This window comes from Leptosomus discolor, chromosome 9 (assembly GCF_034619465.1).
Source record: "Leptosomus discolor isolate bLepDis1 chromosome 9, bLepDis1.hap2, whole genome shotgun sequence".
NCBI classification, from domain to species: domain Eukaryota; kingdom Metazoa; phylum Chordata; class Aves; order Leptosomiformes; family Leptosomidae; genus Leptosomus; species Leptosomus discolor.
In genome coordinates, this window is record NC_141399.1 from 276,133 (window position 1) to 299,926 (window position 23,794).

Sequence of the window (23,794 nt, forward strand, 5' to 3'; positions counted from 1 at the left end):
TGCCTATACAATTATTAAGAAGGCCCAATTAGTACTAACAGTTGCATCAATAAATCTGAGGATGAACAAGCACAAAGTCTAAATATGCTCAACTGTAGAATTATGTGTGTGAATGTGGACATTGCCAGTGCCATATCCCTTCTGTAAACAGAAGATAAAGGCTATCAAGCCAATGTTATCTTGCGTATTTAATTTAACCTTTAACAGTTTTGCTCTGAAAATAGAGATGCAAGGGGTGTTTTTCAAGCTTTTTCTAGGTATTCAGAATGGGATTTACATTATAGTTTGGTGTTCTAGAAAACTATGGAATAGAACAAGAAACAATAGTATTAAGTTGTAGCGCCAAATGTAATCTCTGTCATGTTAGTGAAATCCTCACTAGAATTACAAGAATTAACCACATACATCTGAATACATGCTGAATATATTGGTGATCTGTTGGAGCATAGATTCTGGAAAAAATCTGCACCACTCTGAAGTAGAAAACCAGAAGTTGGGGGATAATAAAAAGGGGGAGATCAGCATGCTGAACAACTGGCATTCTAATTTATTCAACTGTCTAAAACACAGATAACCAGCCATCTTAATTTTAACTTTTTACCTTAAAAATATCAGACAGTTAAAATTGTTCTTACTTCTACTTGAAAAATTGAATCACTGTTTTCTCCAAGTGAGCTGTCCAGACCCCACACTTTCAGAAGTCTTCACAGATGAAATAAGGTCCAAGACATAAAAACTAAAGGCAGTTTGGTCAGATAGGAGTTCTGTGCTCTCTTCCAGCAGATTGTGTATATCTGTTGTCCCATATATATGTTCCTGTTGTTCCATATATATGTTAAAAAAAAATATTTTTATTCAGGAGCCTAGAGAAAGCTTTTCTAAATTTGGGCTACCTGAAAATTAAAAAAGTAGTTCATAAAATAGTTTAAAATTATTAAAAGTTGAAATATTTAACGTTGTACATTATTGTGTATACGGTGTATTATGTTTTCACAGAAGGAAAAAAGGAGGCAAATATGTAACTGAAAGTTCAAAAAAGTGTTTCTGCATTTCAATAAGCTGAAGGATCTCATAGTAATGCTCCAGTGATTTATTTATTTATTTATTTGTGGGGAATGTGGTGGTTTGATTTTGTGGTCTTGGTAATCTATTGGTTTCATTCTGTTCCTCAAAACCCGCAGTATTCTGATAATCGTTGAAAATAGATCCAAGTTGGTTTAATGACTGTAACTTTTCAAGTAAATTTAGACTCCGTGTTATAGGGCCATCTGATCTTTAAGAAATATATATATATTTTTTAACAGTGTTCAGTACTGTAACAGTAAATTAAAATTCTGTATGTTACTTACAGGTGCAGACTGTTCAGACTTCACTATCTGAATCTCCAGTGATGACCAGCCCTTCCCAACGTATCCAGATAATTTCCACAGACTCCTCTGTAGCTTCACCACAACGCATTCAGGTAAAAATCCATTGATTAGGTAACCAACATCTTTTTTTTCCTCCTCCTCCCACTTAGGTTTATACAAAAGCATGCTAAAGTCTATGGAAGACTTCCTTAAATTTTGTTAGAAGAGATAATTTTTTGTGCAAACTAAAGTTCTCTTTCTCTCTCAGCATGTATTTGGTGATGACTAGTTGGCTGTATATTATAATAATTGTATTGATGATGTAGTCAGTGAGGAGTATTTGTAGAGGTTAAACTTAGCCTACGTATACAAATCTCCTGAGGTCTAGCTGTAGCAAATGGGCAGACATTGTCAACAGAACACCTAAGATTGTCTCCAAGGGCATTCCTCTCCCTCCCTCCCTCCCTTCCCCCCCACCCCTGCCTCCCATATTTAGGAGCCAAGTGGGAGACTAGCCTATTTAGGATAAAGCTAGCCTTTGGGAAGGCTGCACAGTGGGTCGTTGTTACTGATAGATAATATAAAGCTACCATTAATGTATCAGAATGTATGCAGTGACAAATTCTATAAGAACTGTTAACTATTAATGTTACAGTTAAGGGTGTTGCAGTACCACAATACTGAGCTTTTGCCCTCCTTGACATTGTTCTGTGCCAGTACAATACTCCCACGTACTTCTGCCAGAGGTGGTGCTGGAGAAGAGGATCTTGTGCTCCAGGGCTTTTGGAACAGTCTTGGCAATGCAGCCTCCATCACAGGGTGGCCTCTTCTTGGGATATGTCTTGATCAGGGTGGGTGGGTACTGCCCGTATGAACATCCCTGAAAACACTTTTTAAATTATTTTGACATTGGTGTTATACTTACTATACATGATACAATTTTTCCTGTAATACTGTTTTCGAAGATTCAAATTGCAGCTTGTATAATGGTGTACATCATTAGTTTTTCTTAGGAAGCTAAATATCATTCACTTCTTATCCAGCCTAAGTTTTTTCTCTTAGTTATTTATTATCAGTGATTATATCTGATCCATGAAAAATTACAAAGTCTCTATGTTTCTTTATAGACAAGCAACAAGGAGACATTCTTCAGTTATCAACAACATTACCTGTGTATTTTATCTCAGAAGTTATTCCTTAAAGTTATCAACAAAAGGTGGAATTAGGGAGCCTTATTGTTCCACATGCTGATTGTCAAGATTCTGTTACAAAATCATAGGATCATAGAATTTATGGGGTTGGAAGGGACCTCTAAAGGCCATCTAGTCCAGCTCCCCTACAGTAAGCAGGGACATCTCTAATTAGGTCAGGTTGCTCAGAGCCCCGTCAAGCCTAACCTTGAATGTCTCCAGGGATGGTGTTTCCACTACCTCTCTGGGCAACCTGTTCCACTGATCCCTCATATTAAAGAACTTTTTCCTAATGTCCAACCTAAATCTACCATTTTCTAGCTTAAAACCCTTACCCCTCGTCCCGTTGCTGCAAACCCTTGTGAGCAGTTCTTCCCCTGTGGCCTTATAGGCCCCTTTCAGGTATTGGAAGGTCGCTAAAAGGTCCCCCCAGTGCCTTCTCTTCTCCAGGCTGAACAACCCCAACTCTCTCAGCCTGTCCTCATAGGAGAGGTGCTCCAGCCCCTGATAATTTTTGTGGCCCTCCTCTGGACCTGCTCCAACAGGTTCATGTCCTTCTTGTGCTGGGGGTGCCAGAGCTGGACGCAGCACTCCAGGTGGGGTCTCACCAGGGCAGAGCAGAGGGGCAGGATCACCTCTCTCGATCTGCTGGCCACGCTTCTCTTGATGCAGCCCAGGATGCAATTGGCCCTCTGCGCCGCAGTTGCGCACTGATGGCTCATGTCCAGGTTTTCATCCACCAGTACCCCCAAGGCTTTTTCCACAGGGCTACTCTCTAGCATGTCATCTCCCAGCCTGTATCGATACTAGCAGTTGCCCCAGCTTAGGTGCAGGACCCTGCACTTGGCCTTGTTGAACCTCATGAGGTTCACCTGGGCCCACCTCTCCAGCTTGTCCAGGTCCTTTTGGATGGCACCTCATCCCTCTGGCGTATCAGCTGCACCACGCAGCTTGGTGTCATCAGCAAACTTGCTGAGGGTGCACTCAATGCCACTGTCAATATCATTAATGAAAATATTATGATGGAATCTTTCTATTTTTGATAATTGTCTGGTAACGTAATCTCCATTTTTGCCTGGTAGAGTAACCGTATCAGTATGTAGCAATATTTCATTGCAATGTAGATGTTCTCACAATGTGTATAACTGAAGCATAATGAATATTCAGCATTCATAAGGTAGGTATTTACGTTGCAACTTTTGTTCAATTCTGCAAAATAATCTACCTCCTTACATCAGTGATATTTCTGAAAAAAACCCTACGAATCCATGATGAAGGAGAATACGAGGATGAGAAAAGAGTATTCCTGCTTCCTCAAAACAAATCACAGTGGTATCATTCATAATCCAAGATTAGATTTCATTGTGAATTTTCCCATTAGTTAAGATCTATATGAAAATTATGGAGGCTGAAGAAATCTCATCAGGGAGAACTCTGGGGAGCATAACAACAGTTTTACAACAATGGTACTGAGGGGTAATGATTGTCCTTTAACCTTTGAGCTTCTTTGGAGCTTTATGTTTGTAGACTGCATACACTTACACACTGAAGTATGCATATGAGACCTAAAATGGCTTATGCTATTCTGTAAATAGAAGAATTTAAGAGTCCCTGAAAAGCTCTGTCTTGTCCATAGTTCAGTAGCAGGCTGGCTTCATCCCCAGCTTTGAGTACCATTTCCTTTGTGCAGGTGTATTTACATTTGTAGTCCCAAAATGTGAGATGAATCTTTCCTGGAGAATTTCTGTGATCTAGAAAAATCATCAGCTCTGCAATTCAGCTCCTGGTGTGGGTAGTTCTAATACCTTTTTAAGGCATTCTACCTTAGTAAAACTATTAGCGTATGTCTTACTTTCTGTAAGACATAGTAAACAAAAGGGACTTGACAACTACATAGAAGGTCTAGGTAATCAAAATTAGGGAAATAAATGCACTGTTATCGTGACACCTAATACAGTCAATTTAACAGGAATATCAGTGTGTGTAAATTCACTTCGCATTTTATTTTAACTCTGAGATTAAACCAAATACATACGATATGTGGTGGGTACATAGATACATATGTACTTGGTTTGGTTTTATTGTTTTGCACTTATGTGGGTAGCTGCAATAACTTTGCACCAGTGTAATAAATGTGCAAATAGCAAAATAATAAATAACAAGGACAATTATTGGAGAGTATCATATAATTCTGAGACAGAATGAAAGGTTTTAAAACATAACGTTTACCGTGCCTCATAAAATCCATCAATGTGTTTCACAGATTGTGACAGATCAGCAAACAGGTCAAAAAATCCAAATAGTCACAGCAGTGGATTCGGCTGTGTCTCCAAAACAACAGTTTATTTTAGCCAGTCCAGATGGAACTGGTGCAGGAAAGGTGATACTGGCGGCGCCTGAGACATCTAATGCTAAACAGCTTATCTTTACAACCACGGACAACATTGTGCCAGGCAGAATTCAGGTAAATAGAGTAATTGAGATAACTATAGATTTTTGGTTTTCAGTTTTTGATTTTTAGGTTATTTAAGTCTATAATTGCTCTAAGACAAATTGCAGTAGTTTTCTAAAAATCTAATGATACGGATTCGTTATTCAACCATAAATCCTCCTGTCTTTATGTTCCTCATACATTCCATCGCACTCATCATCCCTTATTGTGTGTTCTCATTAAAATTCCAAATACTTGAGATGGTGCTTTGAGCAGTGCCAGGATTTCATACGGTCTGTTGAAGATTCACAGATAGGCAGAGATACAACTCATCTGAGCAAACTTAGATTCACAATGCAATATCAAGACATTGCAGTAAAAGCTCTTCAGAGCGGAAGCTGTCCTCCGTTATAGTTGTTTGTGGGTCTGTTTCTACTGTTACAATGGAGAGAATACTTTACAGGGAGAAGTATCTTTCTTACATAAATATTTGAAAAATTCCATTAACCATATTAAAAAAATTATTTTACTATGCTAAGTGGGTTATCTGATGTTACAGAGGGGTGGAATTTTTTACTTTTTTCTGTGTTCAGTGAAATGTTCTGAACAGAAGTTGTGGAATCCAAGGCTTTTTGGAAGATAAACTGTTTCTGTAATGGATCTCAGCTTCATGCTGTCCCCTCTGAACTGTATACCCCTAGTAGCTAGAGAAGGGATAGATGGGAACAGCGTACGAAATAAAGCCATCCTTGGCTAAAACATAGGAGCTGTTTGAGAGTAATTGCAAGAAGGGAAGAATACTGTTGACTGCACAGATGAGGAAACGTACTTGTACTGAACAAAGCTAGGAGTTTTATTTGGAATTTGTTTTGCTGTGACTGTTTCAGCAGTGTCACTATTGACAATAAAAACTCTCATTAAATTGCATTTTATGCTACTTAATTTCATTCCACATGTCATACTTACTCTCAAATTCAGCCACCTCTTCTCAGTTGATACACCAATCATGTTCTGTAGGCAAAGCTCCTTACTTTTGTGTCAGAAGAAAATACTGGGTAATTACCTCTTTCTGTTTTGGAATTTTGTTTTAGATAGTGACAGACTCTGCTTCAGTGGAACGTTTGCTGGGAAAAGCTGATGTTCAGCGGCCCCAGGTAGTAGAGTATTGCGTAGTCTGTGGTGATAAAGCATCAGGTAAGGAAGCATACAAAATAGTATTCAAGAAACTTGAGTGAAAGGATGACTGGGATGAAGGGAGGAGGTTTCATGTATTTTAACTGATTTTAGCCATGCTGATGGCAAAAGCAGTTGAGTCTAAAATGGAGAAAGGTAACATTATACTTTGTATCTACACACAGAGAACAGTTAAACTCTGCTTGAAAGATTATTAGTTTGTACTTCAACTGGAGTATGTGATAAATTGGCAGGTGCTGAAAGACCAAATAATGATTGAATAGCTCCTGGCAACTGAAAGAGACTGTTTGAAGCATTTAGTTTGGTTCCCCACATCTGTGGGCAACCATGCAATAAACGTGTTGCCTAGAAATGTTTACTTGCTCCAGGAAAACACTTCTTCATGCTCTCTAACGAACTTAAGACTTCCTGGTAGATTTTGGTCTTTTACTATCACGGAAAAAGGCAAGCAGAGATCAAGTGAATCCTCAGTGTTTCAGGTCCATGCAGTAACAAGAAGACTACAAGGTAAAATTTCTACATTAGCCAAGGAAGTAGACTGTGCTTTCATGCTACAGAGAAGACACCTATCTCTGTCTGGCTTTCTTTTATTTTTTCAAGTGTTTTTGTAAATAAAACTATACCAGGATTGATCTGTATAGGAATTCTAAATTAAGATTGCGTTTCAAATTTTATTGTAAAATTACTTGCATTCTGAAATTACTTAAACTCTTAGCCTGTATGTTCCTTTAATGTATCCTATAGTCTGTAACAGCAGACAGAATTGCATCTGTACTTGTCCAGAATGGGAACTACCACTTCACAAGCCTCTTATTCAAAAATAGGCTTAGCCTGCCTTCCTCTCTTCTCACCACTCTCCCACCAAAAAAGCTCTGACAATAGGTAAACAAGAAACATCCTCTAAGACTTTAACAATGCTTTCACGGTCCAAAATGATGGTAAGAATACAAAATAAATGTAAAGGGTGACTTTTACAATGTTTTACTTGCTTAAGTAAATATTTCTATGCTGAAATATAAGTAATTTCTATCTGATAACAATATATAGATAATTTCCATCTGTTTCCTAGGTCGTCACTATGGTGCTGTCAGTTGTGAGGGATGCAAAGGTTTCTTTAAAAGGAGTGTGAGGAAGAACTTGACCTACAGTTGTCGTAGCAACCAGGACTGTATCATCAATAAACACCATCGGAATCGCTGCCAGTTTTGTAGGCTTAAGAAATGCCTAGAGATGGGCATGAAAATGGAATGTGAGTGTTAAGTACCCAGTGTGATACTGTGCCTACCAAATAATAAATACGTGGACTATGACTTTTTAGTGTGTTCTCTCCATTTCGGTTTATGTTGCTTGAGGGAAACAGAACGGTCGGCAGCCAAAGCATCTACTGTACCTTTCTTTCATCACCATTCTGTGTCTGAGGTGCAGTAGTGATTTGTTTTGAACCATGTTTCATGCCACTGTAGTCTTTGAGGAGCCTGGTTAGAGCCTCACTTAGAGTGCATGTTACAAACACAGTGTATGTTTATAGTACAAAATATTTTAACATGGATGGACATAAATTTGAGTCTAATGCTCCATGTTCTGAATCTGCTTTCCTTATGGTTTATTTTTAATTTTTTTTTCAACCAGAGATAGAAAGTAGTTGATGTAGTTTTTTTTCTTTTTAAATTTTTATATTAATTTGGTCATTTGTGAGCATTGTATAACAAGACATTGTATAAACTGTCATATTTTAAAAATATACTTCCATGTTTGTATGCAGTGCTTCATACAATTCCAGTGCTAGCATCCAAACACCTCTTTCAATGTATTTTGTTTCCAGTTTATAGCACCTCTGCTTCTTCAGTCCAGCACTTCGTGAAGCCTGTTATCTGGTTGTTTTGTGATAAATTTATGGAGAATTTAAGGTGAAGCAACAAATACTTTTCTTTTTCCACTCTGATATAGGCAGGATAAGTTCCAACCATTGAGTTCAAGGGAGGCAGAAATTTAACCTGTAAATAGGGAGATCTTTGTTGTATTTGCACTCTGGAACTCTGCTTTGCACACAGTGTGCTGACTATAGGGGGAGACATTTATACAAGAGAAGCTGCTGCATTTCCTGAAGCTAAACCTTTCTTATCCCAATATGATTAGGATATGTGCTCACTGACTTTATTGGGCATCGGGTCAGGTTTCTGGTTAATATTTATGTATCCACCAAGCCAACAAAGTTGATATACTTACTTTTAAGCCTTTAAATTTTGTTGACAGTGACAATATTAGCAAAAATAAAATCAGTAACTAAATAACTCTTCCTGGTTATGAGGACATAGATAGACATAGCCATGTATTTTACTGTTACATTCAAAAGGGCTATAGAGCAGGGTTGAATTTTTTTTGTTTCCTTGTTAATAATGTTAATCTTCTAGAGCAGTAACTGCTGTATGATAAATTGGTGCAATGAATAGCACAGAAATATTGTCTCCATTTATCTTATGCCTTACATTTGCAAAGTGTTGTGAGAATTAATATTAGTACAACACTTTTAAAAATTCTTGATATTATCCTCATAGTCTTTTATTCATTTTATTATTCTCATTTTCAGGTGAAAAATCAATGCAGTTGAATGTTATGCCAAGCTATAGAGGAGTTTGTAAAGTTTAGTGACATAGATTCCAGATAACTTTCTGTAATCTGTTTAATAATAATATGATTATTATAAAATATGCACTTTATTTATATATATATATTTTATATTATATAAAAGATGTACTTTTCACTTCCTTTAAAATTAAAAGTTACTGTCTCTTACTGTTTTTATTAAAAGATTTACCACACTTCTTTGGCCCATTGGAGACTGAGCTTATTTTCTTCCTGTTATCAAGTAAAAATATTTTAAGTTCTGGAAAGGTTAGTTTTGGAACACTGTTTCCTATCTGGGTGGAGTGAGTGGACATGAGTGAATTGCATATCATGCAGTGACTCATCTCCCTGGGAATTAACCTGTATCTCTCACATCAGTTGCCTGACTTGAGTTTTTCTGGGTTTGTTTTGAGTTTGCATTGCTTTGATTCATCCAGAGTATGACTGTGTTAAAACTAAGTGTTAGAACACTTAGGTATAGCTTTACCTGTAAAAAAAAACCAAACCAAAACAAAAAACAAACCACAAAAAAAAAAAAAAAACAACCAAACAAAAACACAACCAAAAAAAAACCCCCACAAAAAAAAACCCAAACAATTTCCACCTCCCTGGCAGTGCTCAAGGCCAGGCTGGATGGGGCTTTGAGCAGCCTGGTCTGGTGGAAGGTGTCCCTGTCCAACCCAAACCATTCTGTGATTATGTGAGTTTGAAAACATATTTTGCAGAATATTCTGTCTTATTAAATGCCAGTGGAATAGAAAGCTTTGACTCCAGTTCAGCAAAACTTAAAAGCAAATGATCAATCTGTGACTTTCTTGCTTAAAAACGTACGTAATCACAGGTATAGGAAAATTTGAGCCTGTGTTTCTTCAGTTGTCTTATTAAATTTGCAGTTTTGCACTGAGCTGATACACCATCATAACTGTGCAAACTGAAATCCTACTGTGAGAATTTTACTTTCTTTTTGTATTTTTCAGTTGAATTATTTCCTTTAAAATGTGCATGTTTCTATCTTTACGTAGCGGTTCAAAGTGAACGAAAGCCTTTTGATGTGCAACGTGAAAAAACAACAAACTGTGCAGCTTCCACAGAAAAAATCTATATCAGAAAAGATTTACGAAGCCCTCTAATAGCAACTCCAACATTTGTGGCAGATAAAGATGGGACGCGGTGAGTACCTCAGTTCAGCAGGCCTTGTTTAAGGTTATTTGTGCGCCTTACTTTGCAGGCACACCTATACTCTTTTTTTTTTTTTTTTTTTTTAATTTTCCCCTCTGCTCTAAAGAATTGGACAGAAGAGCCCCAATTCACAAATCATCTGTTTCCATTACCCAGACCAACCTAGATTGTAGTGCTCCTCATGAAAGTTTTCATGTCTGAGTACAGCTGGGTGATTTTCAGTTCAGAGCTGGCTGTTGTCCAGCCAGGTCAAAGCACAGGCAGGGCAAATATGTGATGCTCAAGCAAAAAAGCATGTAGGCTTACGCTGTGATGAATTCAGGTTAGCACTCACCTGAAATCAAATCTGAAAATGGCAGACTGTCTTCTTTCTCCTAAAGACAGTAGTAAAAGAGACTGCAGTGACTGCTGATTCAGATCCCAAGAGACCAGTTTCAACAACAGCAAAACACCACCACCTTCCTTTACTATATGGAAGATATTCCAAGGCAGTTTCCATGCTCTCGTTTGTCTTCATCCACAGTGGGTGTGGGAATGCGTATCATAGTAAACAGAGGCAAGATTTGTCTTTTTCTGAATATAATAAAAAAGAACTCTAGGTTAAATATCACATTTTTAAAACTGTAGGTCCAGGTAGTTTATGAATGGATAATAACCACCTAAAGATATTGGATCTCAATATTCATTTTTTATATATATATTTTTAAAAATTAAATATATATAGATAAATATCCTTTGTTCAACAAATGACACAGCAGTTAGCAAGATTGGGCTGCAAATTTCTTGGAGAATTGTTTTTTCAGTGTTCTCATTTGCAAGTCAGAATGTTTAAAAGTACTGCTCACAGACACATTGGCTTCTTTGAGATTTCCTTGTCCTGCAGATCCCTTGCAGTCCTATAAACAATATTATAGTCATTAAGTATGACTCTCTATTATTTATGTAGGATTCAGATTTGCATAAGGCATGATAATTTGCTGCCTGTGGCAGTTAACAATGTCAGTTGTTAGTCTCAGGCCTTGAACTATAAATTCCCTGTGGCCTGAACCTGTCATGCAAGCCTTTGTATTGGATTATGCAGTCTTGGAGTGTTCTATAAACTTACCCTTGCTCACTGCAAAGACTTCCTGCTGTCTTCCTAAATTAGATAGAGCAAAGGGAAAGGATGTTGGTCAAAAACCAGCAGAAGTAAAGGAAGCAAAGATTTTATGCAGGCCTTGATTACATGACTGTTCATGGCAGAATTTTGGAATGTAAAATATATTTTCTTGACATAACTTTTTTTTCTTCAGTGCTGTCCATTGGCTAACCTGGAATGTGCAGTTATGCCTTCCTCCAAAGTCTAGTGCATAACTCTACAGCTATTAAGTGACTTCTGAGAGCATGAGAAGACAACAACTTTCTTTAAACCAGCATAAAAAGCAAATGAGAGGATATCTATTTGGGAAGTTGTCATTGCTTTTGCACAGGAAAAGAAAACATACTCCAGTCTTTCTGTCTTTCAAGCTACTTTTTGGAAACTGTTTCAGAAAGCCTTAAGTCCTGATGAATAAACTCTGAGCTTCATTAAATTGCTAGTTTAAAAATTGTTAATCCCTTTTATTCTGATATAGGTTGTTACACATTCTCCTGATTCATATGAAATACTGTTGACTGTCAGATGCCTTATGCTTTTGAACAGGTCAGCAGGTCTTCTTGACCCAGGAATGCTTGTGAATATTCAGCAGCCTTTGATCAGAGACGATGGTACAGTCCTCCTAGCTGCTGACTCCAAGGTATTATTATTTTAGTTAAGTTCTGAACATATATATTTATTTGTTCAGATTATTTTAGTTGTGTACATAGACACAAATAATTCTTGCTCTTGAGAAGATAAGGTTAGGCTAAGTCTGAAAACCTGCATGAATGGAGGTCATGAGCTGATCAACAGGAACATGGTTTCTTTTCACGGGCATATGTCTGCAAAAGGTCAGCCACAGGTAGTTCCCCACATGATATGTCAGCTAGGGCTAGGACTGATGATTACAGTAGGATTTAAAGATCATTGTGAGCCATTGTTCTTCATGTAGGTGTTCAGGAGGAAGGAGAAGGTATATAAGGGAAAGTGAACAAAGATTAAAAATGGGAAAAAGTTATGTATCATACATCACCTATAATTTTGATCTACTAATATGGATTTTCGTTCTTAGGCTGAAACAAGCCAGGGTGCTTTAGGAACACTAGCAAACGTTGTAACATCTCTTGCTAATCTCAGTGAGTCACTAAATAATGGAGAAACTTCTGAAGTTCAACAAGAAGAGCAATCTGCAAGTGAGATTACACGGTATGCATTTATATTTGCATTTTATTTAGCAATCCGTATTCTGTATGGTGTATACTACGCTCGTTCACTGAAGTAATTCAGCATTGTGACACCAAACATAGTGGAGATTGCCCCCTACTTTGAAACACAAAAACAGTTCTTTAGAAATCCAGATTTGGCTGTTGTCCTCTTGTGAAGAATTGTGCCCTGTGTTGTAAATGTAGTGTTCTGAAGCTGGACCGAATTTCATACTCAGAAAAATAATAAATGACTCATTTGTGACCTTGAGAGACTGAGAATAGCAACACTTTGCTACTGTTTTATTTGCTAGACTTGTTATATGGAAGCTTGTCCTGCGCAGTGCTCATGCCCTTACCTCTGCTCTTTAGGGGCCTGTATTTTACTGCAGGTTTCTTTTTGAGATAATGCTGCCATTATACCTGCTGGTAATATAGCAAAAATGTAGTTAAACTAAGATTAATAAACTTTTTTTTTTTTTTTATGTTTAGAAAGAATTTGAAGTCTTTGTTGTCTTTATTAATGAGAAAAATGGGGAAAAGAAGCGTGGGAACTTAAAATTTCCAGCAGAGCTTGAGATTTTTACGGTTGGGGTTTTTGGTGGGGTTTTCGTTTCGGTTTTGTGGGTTGTTTTTTTTGGGGGGGGAGGGGGTGTTGTGTTGAAGAACGACATAAATTGGCAGTGTAGTGAAATAAGCAAAACATTTGGCATTAAAACTGTCCATTGTTTCTCAAGCAGAAGATTTTTAAGAGGAGCTTAACTTCAGTCTCTTAAAGTCTTATTTAAACTCTTCAAGTGAGTGAACTGATGCTTAAAAATACTTGACACTGCAATTTTGATTTATGTCAACCTTATACTCTTAAGGAGAGAAAAAAAAATCCAACCGCCCCAAACTTGTTGACAAAAATACTGGCAAAGCAGCAGTATACCATAATACTGTCCACTGGTATGAAACTGGGGCACAAAATTCTTCTTTAAATCTAAGCTCTGTTAGCATAAGAAGGGAATTTACACTGCCTTACTTCAGCAATAGCCCAGCTACAGCTTGAGTATAAAGGAGTCCAAGAACCAGTCTCTCTTAGGTTACTGTCATAAGGTTTCTAAGGCTCTGTCTATACTGTGAGATCAGGAGTGTCTGGCTGTATCTCGTCTTAAGGGAAAGGAGGCATCAAGAACAGGGACTACAGGGTGTTCAGAGTGCATTTGGTCTATTATCCTCACATAATCTGTTAAACATTCCAAGGTGAGAAGGAGGGGATAGTGAATGGTAAGTGGAAGAGACTCCTTTACTAGTACAAATACTAGCATAAAACTATCAGAGCAGGATTTACGATCGTAAAAAGCGCCCCCCTTACAGCGGATATCTTTTATCAGCGATATATGGGCGGATCTATTCTTTTTATTAATATCCAAAAGTACAGAGGGTCCAGGTTGTAGTGAAAAGTCTGACCTTGTGTCTTAGCATAAACAGTTCCTGTATATGTTACTTCTAAGTACGAATGCTTTATAGTGTTTAATTTGACCACTACTCTGAATTTTTTTTAAGATATAAGGAAGCCTTCTTTGATTATTTATTACTTTGTTTTTTTCAGGGCATTTGACACTTTGGCCAAAGCACTTAATACCACAGATGGTACAGCAGCTCATAACCTGGCTGATGGGATGGATCCTACAGGAGGAGGGAATATTCATGTAATCAGTAGAGATCAGTCAACACCAATTATTGAAGTGGAAGGACCCCTACTTACAGATACACATGTCACATTTAAGGTACGTGCTTCTTTAAATGTCTTACTAAACAAACTAACACTTAAGACATAAGCCAAAATTAGTTTACTATGTTTTATTTATTCTTACATTTAATTTTGGCAATACAATCTAGGATAACATCTGCTATTACAAAGCTTCTAATGCAATTTTCACTCTGGCATGCTGTATCTAAAGAGTATAGGTGTTATTTCATAAGACCTATTCATAGACAGAAGGATGCTTTAAAAATTCACTTCCCAGTGCTGTTGATAATCACTTTCCATATCATCCATATAGTATGTTGTCTTGCTTAATTGATTTATAATTCTAGATAGTGTAAAACTTTCACCTAAAAGGCTCCTTCATACAAAGAGAAGTTACAGTGCCTTCTTAGATGCTTATGGTTAGAGCACTGAAAAAGGTCTTGCATTTTAGAGGTGCTTCAGTTGAATACAAACATGCACATATTCATAAACACTGTGTGAGAAACAGTAAGGGTGGTCATCTTGCTGTAATCAAATTGCACTGTTTCAAAAATACCAAGATCATTACTAAAATAAATAATACTTAATGTAGTCAAACTTTTATCATCACCTGCTTATTCCCATTAATGGTGTTTTGTGATTGTAGATTCCTATTTTAGATATTTAGATTTTATTTAGCTTTTTAAAAAGTTTTAAAAGATCTTTTATGGCACTGTGATGCTAGCCAATGCTCCACAGAGCCATGAAATTTATAGATTTATTCATTTAATAATAATGAATACTAAAACATTTTAAAAAGAAACATTTGAGCTCTGTCCCACGTAATTTTTTGTCTCCTATTCCCATTTTGCATTCCTAGCCAGTAGTAATGAGTTATTTAGTACAGTTTGACAATTTCTTGTCACACAGTTGCTTATGACAGACTGAGAGTAGTTTGAGTGTTTTCACTGGTTATTTCATTGATAATAGAAATTGGTTTATGACTGAACTGTATCTATTGTACTGTACTTTTATTTTTTGCAGCTGACAATGCCCAGTCCAATGCCAGAGTACCTTAATGTACACTACATCTGTGAGTCAGCATCGCGACTACTTTTCCTCTCTATGCACTGGGCTAGGTCCATACCTGCATTTCAGGCTCTTGGGTAAATGGACATACTCTGTTGAACAGTTTGCTTTCTAATGAATTTAAGCACTGATAACGCTTTTCAGCTATTTTGAATTTTTAAATGATGATATTGTTTAATTTTTAATGAATTCTTTAAAATGTGTGAAGACTGTGCAATATTCTCCTTTTTGAAGAATAAAATAGAAGATGGCAGAGGAGGGGATAATTACAATATCTGATGTTACTGTGGTTACAGAAGCTAAAGCTGAATCAAAAGCAAGTGTTTAATTTGTAAAAATATGTCTTGGTAAAGAACTGGTTGGCACCATTTTACAGGAAACCGTTTCAGGTTATCTTCTATCACTTTTTGGTTTTTGAAGTCCTGGTAATATGCTAATATATGCCTTTTAGCAAAGTGGTTTGCAATACGTTAATCTTTATTATTAATTGTTATAATTAACATAATTATACATAGGGTAGTACTAACCTGATGTGAAAGCCACCTACAGTTGTTTGATTTTCTGTTTATAGGCAGGACTGTAACACAAGCCTTGTGCGTGCCTGCTGGAATGAGCTGTTTACCTTAGGCCTGGCACAGTGCGCGCAAGTGATGAGCCTGTCTACTATCCTTGCAGCTATTGTCAACCATCTCCAGAACAGCATACAGGAAGGTATGGTGATTCTTATACGTGTCCAGTCCTGTCAACACTACAGGGACATTTGTATACCATTCCTCACAAGGTGTTTCCTAATCGGTGGCAGAATTGTTCCCCAGGATCCAGGGGAAAGAGAAGCCGTCTCTTGTATAATTACCTTTCCTCTGGTGATCTACAGGTTTTGTTGCACTGACCTCACAGAGATCTCTGTGGGATAGATGTGCCCATAGAAGAAATGGGGATAAGGCTGGAGGATGTATTCTTCCGTCTTTTACATCTGACTGGCAGTATAGGGAAAGACAAGTACATCCTAAAGTTGGGTGTGCTCACAGCCTTCCTCCCATCCAGGTGTAATTTTTTTTTTACCTCTTAGCATAATGATGTCTCCTTCCAAACAACACCAGATTTTTTTTTTCTGATTTAAGAGAGCCCGTACAGCTTTCAAAATATAACAAACTGATGCTCCTTTCCTGCACAGAGAGGCAAGAGTTTAAAAGACCAATAGAGAAACATACAGATTGTATGTTCTGCACAGAGTTAGGCTTTTGATAATATCTCTGTCAGAATAAATAGAGCTGTCTATTCCTGCATCCCAGGCAGTGAGTCCGTGGAGGACTAAGTGGTGGGGCTATTACACCCTTAAGCTGGCTTCACTTCTGTTCCCATGTCTCAAAAACAAAAACAAAAACAAAACAAAACAAAACAAATCTCTTCTGCAACCCATACTTCCAGTCATACTGTGTTGCCTGAGATTGGCCACAAAAAGAGGATGATTTGCTCTATTATGATTTGTTGATTATTTGTTTTATTTATCTATTCTGCAAAGTTACCATATTTTATTGTGTACTATAACTTTAAAATTCAAAACAAAGTGAAGAAATTTCAGATCTTTATCTAGGAAGCATATTAGTGATGAGGCTATTTGGAATCTCTGGAATTCAGGTTCACTTTTCCTGAATATTTCTGCACTATCGTTTCCCACTTAATGTAGAAATAACGAATTACATTACATCTTAATCCACCTTGAGTACCTAAAATCTCGTAGCACGATATCTGTATTTTAGAAATTTAGATTATGCTTTTGTTCATATTTCAAGCCATTGTGCATAAAATGTTTCTTTTGTTCAATCTTTTTATTGCGTTTTCAGAAAATACGTAAAATAATCATAAATTATATCAAAGATTCAGTTTAAGCAATCTTGTACACTATTAGCTGTACAAAGATAAAATACTGAAGTTATAGTATATGAAATATTAACATTAGAGATCATGACTGGAATAAAATTATTCTAATGTGTTTCTCAATAAAAAGTTGAATTGACTTATCTCTGAAGTTTGAGAATAGTAATTATATATTCAAAGATTTGCCTTAATGTAATCTCTAAGGTTTTCGTTCATTGACTAGTCTGCAGATACGCAGTCAGAGAGATGATTTACAAAATTCAAATCTCTCCCTCCCTAGCTGAGCAGCTAATACCACTCAGTTGTAATTTATCCACAAATAATGTAAGATTTTTTTAAAACCAACATTTTAAGAAAGAATATTAAGCCAGCATAAGGAACGTGATGTATCAAATGATGGAAGAATCTGTGTACATGTATTTGAGTGAATTTACCCCAGTGGAAGGAAAAAAGACCATTTACCACAGTAAATGAAAAATTCACTTCTAGAAGTACAGATAGAGGAAAAAGTAGCACTGTCATTACTGCTTTTGCATTCGCTTGTGGAAAAGCTAACTCAATACTGTTTGAGTTTAAAATTAGGATTGCATGATAGCCTTTGTTATGTGCTTCTGTTCATTCCCAGAATCACTCTAGCCATTTGTAGAATAATGCACCATAGCTTGAGGGTCTCTTATTTAATCACAGGAATAAGATCAGTGTGGCAGAATACCCTGTACTGGCAAAATTATGCAAAAGAGTTAACGTTCTGTTTGCTAAGCCCTGTGTCTGACTCAGCTTTTTAAATCTTCACTTCCGTAATCATTCAGGCCATCCTTATACATTAAGTGGTTTTAAGACAGCACATGACACAAAAGACTTTAAAGTGTCACTTTGCTTGTTGTATAAAAGCATATTGGTTAATGTATCAGATGTATTTGAACTCACATGAAACAGTAAGCCGTATCTTTTCGTAGATAAACTTTCTGGAGACAGAATAAAGCAAGTCATGGAACACATCTGGAAACTTCAGGAGTTCTGTAACAGCATGGCCAAGCTTGATATTGATGGATATGAATATGCGTACCTTAAAGCTATAGTCCTCTTTAGCCCTGGTAAGGAATTTAGTGGCCGTATCTTTTTAAATAACAAGCATTCATATGTTAATGTTTTAGCAATTTTTTTTAATGAGTCTGATGTCTTGAGATGAGACTGATCTGTTAAGCTGCAGACAAAATGATTGTTCCATTGTTCCATAATGATTTATCACAGACAATATGTTTTAAAAATAACTTTGGAGAATATATCGATGTTGTTTACAGTTCCAATATATCAGATTTTCATGTACACCTACCTTAGAAGACTAGACTCTCAATTACCTTCAGGTGAGAATGTATGAGTAATAAGTTATCTGGGATGTGTACTAGCAATATTAGTGAAGTAAATGGCAGGAAGCATTAGAGGAAAACATTCTCACAGTGACAAAAAGAAATTGTCATAATTAATACTCTTAATACATTCATAAGAGGGATCACTGAAATATGAGCAGAAATACCACTGTATTTTTATAAGGAACTTCAACAAAATCTCCAAAATTAAATGTAAACAGGCTGTTTTCCATTTGATACCAAAAAAATTACAGCAGACTACTAAAGCATGATCAACAGTGTTTATGAGATATGAGGATTTACTCAAAGAAGACACTTGAGATTTTCTGGAATGATAAGGTAAGGACCTTAAAGAAATGGGAAGTGACAGTCTCTTCAGGAAAGGTGGAGAAATGTTCCTAGGACACAGAAAGGTTGATTTAAAACTGCTGACAGCCTGAGTGAAAGGGAAGCTCTTGCTCAGACATGTAAATTATTTACTTTAATTCAAAGGTGTTTATCACTTTGAATTTATCAAAATACAAAGAAAATTATTACCTTGTTATTAGGGTGTTGTTTTGGGGTTTTTTAATATTGATACTATTTTTCTCTTTGTAATAAAACTTATTTTAATTACAAGATACTGGTGTCCTGAAATTTGCATGTGAATTTTTTTTGCAGATTGTACCATTAAGGTTAGGTTTATTGGGGTTTTTATGCATGTTGGAGGAGCAGGAAACTCTCCAAACTCAAGCTAGCTCTGTCCTGTTTCAAGGGAAGAGCAGTTTGAACACCACAGTGAAGATATTTGGACTTAGTTGGAGACGTTGTATTTTCTGGGTTTTTTCCTGATGATGCGACTGTCTTTGAGGAGCTGAGCCAGCTGGAATTAAAACAAGAGACAGGCTCAGGAGGGTCAAGAAATTGATCTGGCAGGAAAACAACCCTAGATACTGCTCGGTCAGCATAGTTAGCCGAAATCACAGAGGCAAACACCTTTAAAAAAGCAAGGTTAGAAACATATCCTAGGAGTGTCATTGCCTGATACATACCTACACGCTTAATCTTTTTCCACTTTCTTGTGGATACACACAGCTATAGAGACAAAAGGGAACAAGCTAATTCTGAAACCAGGAAGCAAATGTTCAATTGAGTGGTTTCCTTTATACAACTAACATGTTAAACATCACAATACAAGAGAAATAATTAAATTAAATTAAATTAAATGCAAGAATCTTATAACTACATATATTTCATAATGTATAGGGAAACAATCGACATACAGAAATGTTTTGTTTCTTTAGATCACCCTGGTCTGACCAGTTCAACCCAAATAGAAAAATTCCAGGAGAAGGCACAGATGGAATTGCAGGACTATGTACAAAAAACCTATCCAGAAGATACTTATAGGTATTTATTGTCTCTAGTACCCAAAGTAATGTTGTGGGCCGTAGCTGGCAAAAGTACAAAATAACATCATTGATGTAAAAATTTCCTTTTTGACATCTGTTCTTTTTTACTATTGATGAGAAAGAACTAGAACCTCGTTCATGAAAGTGAGCAGGTTTGTTTAAATATAGGTAGAAGCAAAGGTAGCTGTCTAGCTTCTTCCATGTAAATTAAACTTGAGTACGTACTTTTTTTAGTCTCGTTGCCATGTTTAGAAAAGTAAACAGACTTACTTTATCTTACTTTATTAGAAATCTCAAGAATAACTGCCTCAAACTTCTTTAATTCAAACTGCCTCCTTTTTCAAGTTAGTTGCCAAAGAGGCTTTGAGATAATAAAAGGTGATTATTGTCCTTTGAATGTTTGTCAAGTTACATATACAGAAAAGTATTAAAACTGTCAGTTCATAAACCTTAGAAAAATAAGAATTGCATGTGGGGAACAGTAACCAACTCTTAAGCTTCTAAGAAATTCACGTATCCTACTATTTTCTCCTTTGCTAAAAAAAATTTCCAAGGACCTCTCTTTGCAAATATCTAACTTGTTTTTTTACCTCTCAACTATTCCTGTTTCTGACTTGCTAGAAATAATTATCCTGTTTTCTCATAGTCTCCATCAAAACTATTTTACATCTGCACTACAAGGGAAATTCTAACTTCCGTCTACCAGTAAATCCTAGAACATATCCTCTTTTACTGTGAAAAGGTATCCCCATGTAAAGAAGCGTCCAATCCTGTACATTTAAGCAAGGTCTGAGAGCAGTGTAACTTTAAAAACAAAACAAACAAAGCAAAAAAAGCTTGTAAAAGACAAAACTGGTTTCTTTACTGGTCTTAAAGAGATAACATTTTGTGGGGCAACAGAAAAGGTATCTGCATTCCCAGTTAGGTGCAGCAAAGATGGGATTCTCTACTTCAGGAATATCCTCAAATCCCACATTCTTCTTCTGTGTACGGTTCAGTTATTCGGATTGATGTGAGAGAGCTCGATATCTGCCATAAAAAGAAATACAGAATTTGTTCCATGTATTTACTTCTCTTAATAGTGGCTCAGGGAAGAAAATCAGAGAGTTATATTTCTCAAACCGTGTCCTGTATTTTAATTTACATTGTTTATATTCCGATGCTCACCCACAGATAAGTTTAGAGTACAAAATCTGATTATTTCTGAGCAACTGAATGCTGCCACAGATTGAGATAGATGCACAAGTGTTATAATTTTCATAAAACCAGCATCATAACTTGAATCTCTTTGCAATTTTCCCCTAAAGTTTACAAGATACGGTATATTAGCAGAATGGACCTTACCTATTTTCTGCATAGATATTTAAGCATTTTCCAGAGGCCTGTGTTCAGTGCTGCCTAAGGTTTGCTATTACATGGCTCTGGTTCGGGAAATTTGTTTATTTTGGCATTTGTGATGTACATCTGCCATATAAACACAGCAGATATGCTTTCGTCACTGTCCTAAATTTCAAATGCATTGAAAGTCCAGAAATTCAACTCGACCACTTCTTTATATGTCTGTTAACATCCTGGTACATAAAAAAACACAGCATTTGACTATGTATGAGTAACAGCACATCCCTCCAAAGTCTTTTTCTCATCAGGAGCAGATTCTCTTCCTTTTATATATATCTCATCCCATTCTTGCTATCTGGTTTGTTGTTAAGTTGCTAGGCAACTGAGGACTATGCTGTTTATGGTTTAAATTTTAATTAAGTGTTTTACTCTTGAAATTGTGCAAATGTTTTCACTAGTCAGTATGAATATTATTAGTCTCAGCATTGTCTTGAACTATGAAGTGCTTCCAGAGCTGGGAATTTCAAAAGCAGACCAGGAGAATTGTGTGTTTGTACATACACATTGATTCTACAAAGGTCGTTTATACGTCCTTTTCATTGGAAAACCACAAAGAACGATGGCAGCTTTTCATTTCGCTTGCAGGATAGAAAAGTAACCATTCTTTTTATGGTAGCTCAATTAGCTTTAATTGCCTCTTTACTCCCATTCATGAATTATGGTAATAATAAAAGCAGATCCAGCTCTTTAGCCACAAAGTATTTTAAACTGGTATTATGTGTAATCATAACCCCCTGAACTTCTTTTTCAGGCTAGCCCGGATTCTAGTTCGCCTGCCAGCGCTTAGGCTGATGAGCTCTAGCATTACGGAGGAACTATTTTTTACTGGTCTCATTGGAAATGTTCCCATTGACAGCATAATCCCCTACATTCTCAAAATGGAAACAGCAGAATATAATGGTCAAATAACTGGCACGTCTGCATAATGGGAACAACACAATTTGATGGATCGAAATAATTTTTAAAAACATACAGTTGCGAAGGTAAAATAATAGCGTTTTGGTATGTACAAATATTTCCAACTTGTTACTCATTTCCTGTCAGATTTCTCCTTGTCTGTTTGCTGACGTTGACAAAATTTAAGCAGCTATTCAAAGACCTGCTATAGGACCTTTTCTGCCACAAGGAATATTTTTGATGCCTTTCATTTAAAAGGCTATAGATTACTGAACATACTTTTCACATGCTTTGTATTTAGAAATTATCAGTGGTTAAAAATAGAGTTTTATAATATCAGAGATTAGTAATAAAATTACTTTAAAAGTAAAAAGAACAGTATGTATATATATTTAAAAATATCCTTGGAATTAATATCTAATAAATGCCAGGGTATGATACTAGCACTTTGTAAGCACTTCTTGTCAAAGCGACAATGTCATCAACATCCTGCTTATGAGTATGGAATATGAAAAAAATTGCATACATCTTTAGTCAAAATGCTAGTGATTTCTGTGAAAATGTAGAATGCTACAGGAGACAATCATTTATTCTACAAAAAGTCACTTGCTCTTATGTTATGCATGAAATATTAATGTGGATTCTTAAATTGGATATCCACGTTATATGAAAATATACTGTTAAATTAGTGCAGTCGTAATTCACAGTACGATGCAGTCCTAGTGACTATTACGTGCTACAGGAATTACGCAAACTACAAGAAAAAATGGGTTTCTTGCCACAGTAATGATGAAATATTCAGGTTCCTTAAATTTTCTATTCAGACCAACACAGTCATGACAAATGTTATTCTAATACGAAGCCTTTTGGTTGTGGGAAAAATTGGTCATTAACTGGAAGAACAGTCATTTCCAAGTAGAGCTACGTGATGCTCGTTGAGTACACTCTTTGCATTTCCAACTGTACTCCTTCTCTCTGTACTCCTAAACATCCTCATCATCTAGCCAAAGGTGCAGTTTAAAACCTGAAATGTGTAGAACCTCTGGCCGTCAGCAAGAATATATTACAAAGCTCTCTTACTTTTTCTCCTCCTCCTCCCTCCCCTTCCCTGACTGAGCACTCCCAGTTTTGCAGTGCTTTCAACCTTCCTTTGACTCAGTTTGAAACTGAACTATAGTTGGGATTTACTTTGTCGTGTACAATTGTAGTTAATGACTGACACACCATGGAGTTATAAAATTAACTACTTTTTCATTGTCTAGAGTGATGAGCCATCAACATGTTTTCTAGTATTGGCCATTATCTGCTAGCATTGCCTTCATTTTAGTATAATTTATTATTATTGACATTCAATATTTTAATCAATCAAAGTTTAAAAAAAAAAAAAGCCATGGCAATTAATACCTTCATCTGATCCTCGCCCATTAGATGCATCAGTTACTTTAATTATTTGTATGGTAGAGGCGTTTTCTTCTTGTGTATTTTTATGTGACAGAAATCTAATGATAAGTTCAGCACTTTCGTTTTTCTTCTGTTATTGACATTTACTTAGAAACACCAACCAGGTTGGTGTTCGTGTCTTTTAAGGGTCTGAATTGTAGCCAAAAGACCTTAAGCAGCTCTAGATGAGGCTTCTGATGTAATCAAAAGTCCTGACCAGGTATACTTCATTCTCATTAGGAGGCTCACGTTTGTCACACTCATTGTGACACAGAAGGCTATTTAATTTTAGCTTCTGGATGCATGAAAGTCTTCTACTGTACCATTGTTACA

General features: G+C 36.4%; 1 protein-coding gene across 1 annotated transcript; it reads left to right on the top strand.

Moving 5' to 3' along the window:
• Positions 1-1,357: 1,357 nt before the first annotated feature.
• Positions 1,358-22,357, top strand: NR2C2 (nuclear receptor subfamily 2 group C member 2). Its single transcript, XM_009949620.2, has 13 exons — positions 1,358-1,462; positions 4,803-5,003; positions 6,062-6,164; positions 7,234-7,413; positions 9,812-9,959; positions 11,650-11,743; positions 12,158-12,291; positions 13,882-14,059; positions 15,046-15,167; positions 15,662-15,801; positions 17,925-18,062; positions 19,619-19,724; positions 21,876-22,357. Exons 1-13 carry the CDS (start codon positions 1,391-1,393, stop codon positions 22,048-22,050), a joined length of 1,791 nt encoding a protein of 596 aa, XP_009947922.1. The 5' UTR covers positions 1,358-1,390; the 3' UTR covers positions 22,051-22,357.
• The last annotated feature ends 1,437 nt before the right edge of the window (positions 22,358-23,794 follow it).

Excerpts from the sequence above, each read along its gene's own strand:
- NR2C2 (XM_009949620.2), top strand. The coding sequence starts at position 1,391 with ATGACCAGCCCTTCCCAACGTATCCAGATAATTTCCACAGACTCCTCT. Across the intron at positions 7,414-9,811 it reads GATGGGCATGAAAATGGAAT|CGGTTCAAAGTGAACGAAAG; the intron begins GTGAGTGTTAAG and ends ATCTTTACGTAG. Across the intron at positions 14,060-15,045 it reads ATACACATGTCACATTTAAG|CTGACAATGCCCAGTCCAAT; the intron begins GTACGTGCTTCT and ends TATTTTTTGCAG.